Below are 8877 nucleotides of genomic sequence, written 5' to 3'. Positions count from 1 at the left end.
TTAAGTTTAGTGTATACGTTACGTTGACCCAAATGTTGTATAAAGTTAAGGGTTGTTCACGAATAAATTTATACCTCCAATAAACACTACGCCAACTTAATTTTTGGTCATTTTCCGTTTTTATTTTGTTTTTGTTAATTTTTTTCACAAAATTCGTTTATTGGGTTTTTTACGAATTTTATCTTTTTGTGTCTTATATTTTTTTATAAAAAAATCGAGGAGCATAATATACCACCGACTTTTTCCTATGAATTATAATTACTTCCATCCAAAGGTTGTCTGACAGAAATCGCTTAAAGCGATATGACCGCGCATTGTACCACAGCTCATTTCTTTTTATTTTAATTATTGTATTGTATTTATTTTGGTATACAATAAAAAGAATTTTTGTATTGCAATACAAAATTAATAAAGCTTTTTACATTAAAACCTGACAATGACAAAAAAACAGTTGACGTAGGTATCGCAATGATAATCTGAACACCAAGCGTTTAACTTCCCTCCAACTCTTCTGCTAAGCCTCTGCTACAGCATCATGAACTCAATATTGATAAGAATTGGCTTTTACGCCCTTCTTTTCTACCAAGTATCCACATTTGTATTAAAGTTTGTTTATGTTCAAATATCGTACAGTAAAAGTAAGTATTTATGAAAGATTATATGGTCAATGACAATGCAGAAGACCTATGAACCTTTAGCGGGCGAGATAATATCAATAATACAATTAATAATAGTTATTTCGTACACTTTCTTGTAATCCCAACCATTATTAACTAAAATGCCATAGATTTTTAGAGTTTATAAACTCACATCGCCACATTCTTAATTTTTATTGATTGGGGGAGTTCGTTATATGGTGGTTACCATATAATGAACTCCTCCACCTAACAAAATCCAAATCCCCACATTTGAAATTTAGAGTCAAATTAGAGAACAATTAAGAAACCGCCATTCCCGTGTCGAGATGTAGGAGTTGCTTCATTAGTTCATATGTGGAGAACGAGGTTGCCACCATGGGTATGGCTCGGATGTAGTTGATACTCATGCCTCGGTACAAACCTTTTACTATACCGTTCTCGCGGTATATCAGGGTTAGCGTCTTTATCATCCCCGAGCTGTAAAATTTATTTTATTAATCCGAGAAGGAACTGTTGAAGGAGCCAGAAAGTCATTGTTTTACATACAACGAGGTCTCTGAAAATATTCTTTACACAATATTGCATTTATTTTAACGAGATAAAATAATAATGTCGTGCATAATAAGTTTACTATAAAAAAAAATCAAATTATATTAAATCACAGGCAAAGTAGTTAAAATAAGTTAAAAAACAATCACATACAAATTACAAAATAATTAGGGGATTTTTAATAGATTTACTTATAGGTGGAAATTTTTAAAATATACTCCCGGACACATAACTCGACTCACCTCGCGTTTTTATCGTAAAGGGCTAGAATACCAAAAAAGTGTTATTATCAAACAAAAGTTTCCACCCGGTTTTGCAAATCCAAATTCCTAACAAGGGCTTATTTACCATAAGACGTTTTGTATGCTAGTTTCAAAATTGCATAATACTTTTTGATCAATCAAATATTCTTTTGATAAGCTTAGGGCACTTAATAAACTGAAAATGCATGGTGGCTCGAATTATGTGTCCGGAAGTGTATATCCAGGTAAAAATAAATTAAGTGTTACCGTATCAAACACAAATAAATAATAATAAAAAAAACCCACCTCCTGTTTAGTCGCCGTCACCATGTGCGAGTCATGCAATAGAAATACAAGTAGCATAATTATTAGTGACAGATATTTAGCTTTATAGTGCCTGTAAGTACATAGAATAATAATTATACAGCTCTCCTTTTCTATTGGTAAGTGCAGATTTATATTTATATATAAAGAAGGACCTAGAAGTAGGCAATGTAGGCAAATATTTAGCAGCAGTAGAGCGCCTTGTGAAAGAGTTTGACCAGGGAAGAACTACCACCTTACTTATTTCTGACGCCAAGCAGTAATGTGAGCATTACTGCGTTCCGGTTTGGAAGGGTAAGGGTGCTGGTGAAATTACATTTATTTTATTAATTTTATGCGGAGGGAGGGTGGGATAATTAACTGCATGAAAAAAAAATTCAACACAAACGCAGCTATTTTGCACGATTTAACCTTCACTGGGTTCGCGGAGTAGCAAATTAACTTACTTCCATTTTTATTAAAGGTATAACCAAATATCGTAATGTCGTACTGTAATCGAACGTAAGTGGCTTTAAAATATTTATATTAAAAATATTTACAGAAACTGCACTTGACTGGATCTCAAGTACATGTGGTGCCATCTGGCGAACGTAAACCACAACTGAGGAACCTCAATTAATAGTTGTCTTTTTTTCGCCGTAATCTGAGCGTGTGCAAGCGCGAATGGAGGAAGAGTTTCAAACCTCGTTGCTGCGATCGTGTATACCTATCGATTCATTCACACTCACAAACCTACACACATGTGTTGTTCACGACAACTCTTGCTAATTCGTTTATACTCTAATAAGTCAGTAAACACATAGATTGTCACGTTAAGGCATGACGTCACAGGTATGCCCATTTTATGCTGCTGCGATTTAATGTTAGATGATATTACCATATTCTCATTATATTGACCGCTATTTCATAAAACAATTTTATAAACCACACACAAAATAGCTCAACAACACCGCGACGTCACAAACGCGACAATTAGAAGACGTATTAGAAGACGTATTTACGGAACTTGATAAAGACTTAACAGAGTAATTGAATTCTGTACTAAATTGAGTTTAAAAATGTTGTCCTCACTCTTAAGAATTTTCATTTAGTTCAAAAAAGAAAAATAAAGATTTGTTATATTGGTTTAGGTGTTAAACCGTAATACGTCGTACAGATTGGCTGTGAAGTTAAGGCAATTAGACAAAAATAAAAGCAGATATTGTGGAACCTTATATCACTTTAAAGTGAGCGGTAGAGTTGCATTCGGGCGTAGTGCACAAGATATAAAGAAAGTATATATCAGTTTGCATTTTGTGTATTAGTTACAAGCATATAAGCGAAACTGTACATACCCGAACTTTTCAGTTTTCGGGTCCATGCACGCCAGCTGCATGCGTCGGCGGGTGACGTCGAGAGGGTATGACACCGATTGAGCCGCTGCGCCTGCTAGGCCGCCGCATAAAAGCTTACCGGGTACTGTCAATACTAGACCACCTGTAATAGTAAACGACTATATGATGCATTCTAGAACAATCCGGAACTACCTATTCAGTCATGAAGGCGCGCTTAGCAATTACAATCCAATAGTAATAATAAAAGGCATTTATTGTCTGATTGTGATGAATTTATTTCCGTCGAAATGAAATACAAGGTCAACCTAAATCTCTACAAAGACTGTTTCCTATAACAAATCTAGAGTAGAGTCAAGTACAGTCGATGCTCTAAGATACCTGATCCCCTAACCGTCTATTCGGTACGGAATAGATCAGTGTGAAGATAGTTGTTAAACAAAACTTAATCTTTAACCTGTGAGCCGTAAAATTCATTTTGGTATCACGTCCTTAATTAATTCATCAAGTGAATGACGTTTTAATTTTAATTGACGTTGACGTTTTTAAGTCAATTTGATTTTTAATTACGGGATAATATTATTTGATCCTCAAAGATATAATTGATCTATTGTAAATGTGCACTTTTTTATGTAAACGATATTTTTTTATGTTTGATATATTAATTGTTCCATCTATATTAGTTGGTCTACGGATAAATTATAAATGAACTGCATCCTTTAACACTATTATTATGTTAAAGCATACTAAATTAATATTTGTTATTCAAAAATAATATTTGATCCTCTTTTTTTACTATTGGTCATTATTCTTTTCTTTTAACGATTGATGACGTAAATAAGCAGTATATCTTTTGATATTGATCTCCTGATAAGTGCACCCTCCATTAAGTAGATTAGGTTAGTACATAAAAAAGCCAGAAGCCAATTTGGTTGAGTTTCCGAATATGTTTTCAGGTCAAATTATATTATAATTAATATAATATTACTATACAAATATAATCTATACAAATATAATCAACATTTACTTAGTTTTAGAAATAAGTATCAAAATTTTATTTTTAATGCTCATTTGTTTTGTTTTGAGGCCCAACATAAAACTATCAAAGTTAATTTATACAAATCAAACATTTTTTGCGTAGCTCAGAACAAATTTAAATGTCCATCGATTTAATTTATTCTAGGTCTCAGAGAAAGAGGATTAATCATTTAAAAAGTTGACCGTTTAGATTTTTTGTAAAATGATCATTTAAATACATGCCTTTAATTATATTACATAAATACAAATTACAACCAAAAAGGTGGACTTCCTTAATTTTTTGTCATGTTCAATGCCTATGAAAGTTCTCAGAACCAAAAGGTTTGCTAGGCGGTCGGGGCCTCCTCGGGCTTAAGGGTATGCATAAAGTATTTCCCTCTCGCCTCGCAAAAAAAGGGGTGGCAAGTACCTTAGAGCATTGATTGTACTCTACCGGAAATCAAAAGAATAAAATAATGAAAAAAGTTTGTTGTTTCATGTGGCTTATTATGTCGGAAGACGAGAGAGAATCATAAGATTGAAAAAGAAGCCACTTAACCCCTAGAACACTCCGAGCGTTCTAGGGCAATTTAAATTAAATTTAAAGTCCGGAAAGTTGCATTTTTCGTTTAGTGACAATGTTTATTTCAAAGCGCGATATCTACCTAAACTATTCGGTATTCTGTGGCTATATCAAGTTTCTTGAAGTTGATTCCAATTATGAAAGTTTTAAATTTTTTATTCACATGAAGTCATGAACCGTGCGATCAAGCAATTGGAGATGAATTTGAGTTTGTCTTTGAAAAGGTTGACTTTTTCTTTTTTTTGTGATATTAAATTAAGGGACGAACTAGTCGTGCGCCTGGTGGATTTAATAGTAAACGACGTTATAATTTACCGAGCCCTATGTTCAATTATATCGATAATTATATTGATTTTTTATTTTTTTTCTGACCTGGGATTCAAATCCTTTAGTCAAAATATTATTAAACATAGAAAGTAATATAAAACAGTAATAGTAATATGATAGTATAAAATGTTGTAATAATGAATGTTACCAGTATTTCTATCACACTTCTTGCAGAATGTCAAAGGTAGATACTTCATCAAGACGAATTTCAGGTATTCGAAGCAGTAGAAGCTAAAGCCTGCATATGGGATCATGCCGCACATGGTGGGTACAAATCCCCGGTACAAAGCGCGTATGCCGCCCTCCTGGAAATAAACCATATCGGTACTATTATATAAAAAAAAAAATTGGTGTCTGCCTATCCCTCCTTTGGGACAACGGCGTGAGTTTATGTATGTAAATATAATACAATAACAATAAACTACATTGGGAAGAAAAAATATTATGTAGGTAAAAAATAAATAAAAAGTTTTTTTTTTATCTACAAACATCAAAAGTACCAAGGGATCAACCACGTTATTGCCAATCACTGAAAATCAGGATTTAAAATTTTTTTTTAACACCAACGGCGTTTTGGTCAATTTTGAATAGTAAAAATAAATAATTTAATAAATTTTAAATATTTTTATTTAATTTTGATAAGGTATTCATTAATCAAATATTTTAACAAAATACCTTGATCCCTAGACACTTTTGATGGATGTATGTGCGCGTATATTTGTTTTTTCAAACAAATCAAAGTTTCCGGCCATATAAAGGTCCCGTGGTTACGGCAGTCAAAAGAAAACAGGATAGTTTCATCTCCAAGGTGTAACAATCGCGAATCATCAATCAATCAGCTGAAATACGGACTGATAATTTTGTTACACCCTGCACAGATCAATCTATAGATAATAAATCACTAAGAATATAGAACTCTATGTACTCTGTGTAACTACACATTACAGTAGATTGCTCCCTCTGTATCGTGTACAGTCTACGTCACTCAATACGTCACGCCTTGAGTCTATTTGAAAAAGTGTAGTCAAAGCTAATGGCGCTAATGTATAGTGTTACTCGCTTTAATAACACCATCACGCTCAATCGTAAGGAACAATCAACACTGCAACCAACCTGGCACTAAAAATTTGCTGTTTAAGGGCTTTACAGCCAATCCGATTGTTTCCAAAGCGGCCAGCCTAGGGGAGATCCATATGACAGCCTAAAGACCTCATCCCAAAGACGCAGGGGACAGCCTTTTCTCCCAAACTTTGGCAGCGGGGGATTGTGTGAGGATCTAATGAACTGGCCGCGACAGTTAAAGTATGTTTTAAAAACTATTACAAGAAATAAAAAACCGTTTATCGTAACCGTAAACCGAACTTAAGCAGTTCTTGCCACTATAAACACTAGTGTGGGTAGGCCAAAAAACAAATTGTTTAATACATCTAATAGTATTTATAAGGTGCCATTTACAGCCGAAATACGCTCTGTGAAATATATTTGCAATCTGAGGGTCGTATTTTAGAACTCTACTCAATGCTCAAGCCAGGATTGCACTGGAAATACGACCCTAACAGCAGGGACTTGAGTATGATTTCGAGTGCTTTAAACCATACTCAAATCCTGACTTGAGCATTACTCAATGCAAAGTTCTAGAATGACCCTAAGAAACAGAACAGCCTATAAAAGATTTTTAGTCTTTTTTTAGTGAAATTCCATAACAAATCTTTAAACACTAAAACACACTGTACTTTGTATTTTTTCATGAAAATTTGCATCACAATCATCATCACCATTTCAGCCGAAAGACCAGTTGACTGTTGAACATAGGCCTCCCCAAAAGAACGCTACCACCACCACCAGGTCATCGGCCCCCCTTACGGGTAGTACCAATGTCTAAATCATACAAGACACTAAATACAACAACACGAAGAGCGATACAATACGACTCTACTGGACACCCGGTTGAATGTCTTGTTTATTGCTTGACAATATATATCAAGTGACGGGACGAAAAAAATGTGCCTGGTGGTAAGCTGTGCCTGTCCATAACAACTGCAGTGCCACTCAGAGCTTTAAATCACAAATATCTGAGGGGCACTGCTACTGCCTCTGTCACCCTAAGACATAAGTCTTTAAAACCGGAACGCAGTAATGCTCACATTATTGCTTGGCGGCAGAAATACAGTCTGATAATTTAGGTAAAATAGCAGTACTTCCCCGGACCAACTCTTTCACAAGGAGCTTCTACTGCTACTAAATCCGTAACCATAGGAGGTACAGGGAAACTGCCATAAGAATCATTAGGGGTGTCATAATTATTAATACAAAGGTCGAACACTCAGAAAAAATCCTTCGCTCCGGATCTAGCCAGAGCTTGGTAGCTGTAAAGTTACCTAGCTGGGTGGCGAAATACTTTCATAGATTTCACATAGATGGCGCTACGGCTAAAAATCGTTGAAAACCAAATCCGACAACACGCTCATAGAAAAAATCGTGAGGTCCGCTGGTTCGTGCCGTGGCTTAGTTGGCATAGCGCCTGTCACGGTTTGCTAGAAGACGTCGGTTTGAACCCGACTGAATCGAAGGAATTTTTTCTGAGTATTCGATCTTTGTATTAATAATTATGACAAACTAGTGGAGTAATTTCACAAAAAATAATTGAACATCAATTCAATGCAAATTTAAGTAAGTATTAGGTCTCTTTTGTGAAACAATTTTGACATAGTCAGTTTTTTAAGTGTGGCAGTGGTTGTTTGTAATCGGTTTAGTTGTTCAGGTAAACACATAAATATAGTTACCGTAAGTTCTCATTACAGTTATCGGTACAATTCGCGATTTGCAAGTCATTTGCTTGTACGATGCTTTTATTAGCTGGTTAATGAGGCGTGGACTACGTAAGATGAGAGGAATCTACACGTGATTTGTAGGCTATTTTATTTAATTGTCTACCACCATGCTAGCGGAATTTTTTTCCGGTTTTTAATTAATATGTGTATTAACTTTATTCTAGCTAATAATCGCGCTTACAACAAACAATTACAATTTTTTCTGCCTATATATGGTCTGCCGACAACTCTGCTGGAAATTTGTTAATTTAATATAGATTGAACGGCTTAGCGATGACAATAGCTCCGGTACCTATCCGGCCAGTAGGGAGAATGGTGTACATGCCCGGGGTCGCTCTCGCTCACACAAGGCACTAGCCTTTTGACCGGATGAAGTCTGTGTAAATGGGCTGATCCGAGGCCGGTACCTAGCTCAATGAGGTCCCTGTTAAGCTTACTTGTATAGGTAATAGTGTCCTTCCAGTAAGGTTCGATAGGTATGATATTGAGGTATCATAAACAATTTTAGTAGCAGTAGAATCCTTGTGAAAGAGTTCGTCCAAGGAGGTACTACCACCTTACCTATGTATTTCTTCCGCCAAGCAGTAGTGTGAGCATTACCGCCTTTCGGTTTTGAAGGGTTCTGGTGAAATTACAGGCACATGGAACTTGTCGTAAGGGGCATTCTGTCGTTAAGGAAAAAGACCTTACGGCAAAGTGTCTCTTACGACATTTCAGATTTCCACTGTCGATATAAGGGCAAGTGTATAATGTGGTAAGCGACATTTTGTATTAAGGAACATTTTCCATTACGACAAAATATTCCTGACGACATTTCAAATTTCAACCATTATGTCTCAGAGTGTCGAGCGCAGTGGCAGTACTCCTTAGATCTTTGTGATTTTAAACTCTTGAGTGTACTGCAACTGTTATGGACAGGCGCGTCGCTTATCAGGCGCATAAAAAAAACTTAAGTAGAAAGATATGGGTCTGCCCACACATGGTCGTGCCTTTTGGTTACATCCTGTAGATATTTTCTACGAAAAACTTCATCAT

At 35.4% G+C, this 8877-nt stretch overlaps 1 protein-coding gene across 1 annotated transcript in view; it reads right to left on the bottom strand.

Moving 5' to 3' along the window:
- Positions 1-427: 427 nt before the first annotated feature.
- Positions 428-8877, bottom strand: part of LOC113231376 (graves disease carrier protein homolog) — a 33240-nt gene continuing 24790 nt past the window's right edge. The window contains exons 4-6 of the mRNA XM_026465670.1: positions 5160-5316; positions 3088-3229; positions 428-1115 (exon numbers count right to left, since the gene is read on the bottom strand). Coding sequence (XP_026321455.1) covers positions 938-1115; positions 3088-3229; positions 5160-5316 — 477 coding nt within the window. The 3' untranslated portion in view covers positions 428-937. The remainder of the gene's footprint in view (positions 1116-3087; positions 3230-5159; positions 5317-8877) is intronic.

The sequence above is a fragment of the Hyposmocoma kahamanoa genome, unplaced genomic scaffold, assembly GCF_003589595.1.
Source record: "Hyposmocoma kahamanoa isolate Upper Pololo Valley unplaced genomic scaffold, ASM358959v1 65, whole genome shotgun sequence".
NCBI lineage: Eukaryota > Metazoa > Arthropoda > Insecta > Lepidoptera > Cosmopterigidae > Hyposmocoma > Hyposmocoma kahamanoa.
The sequence above is the reverse complement of the archived record's forward strand: the minus strand, read 5'-3'. Positions and strand labels throughout refer to the sequence as shown.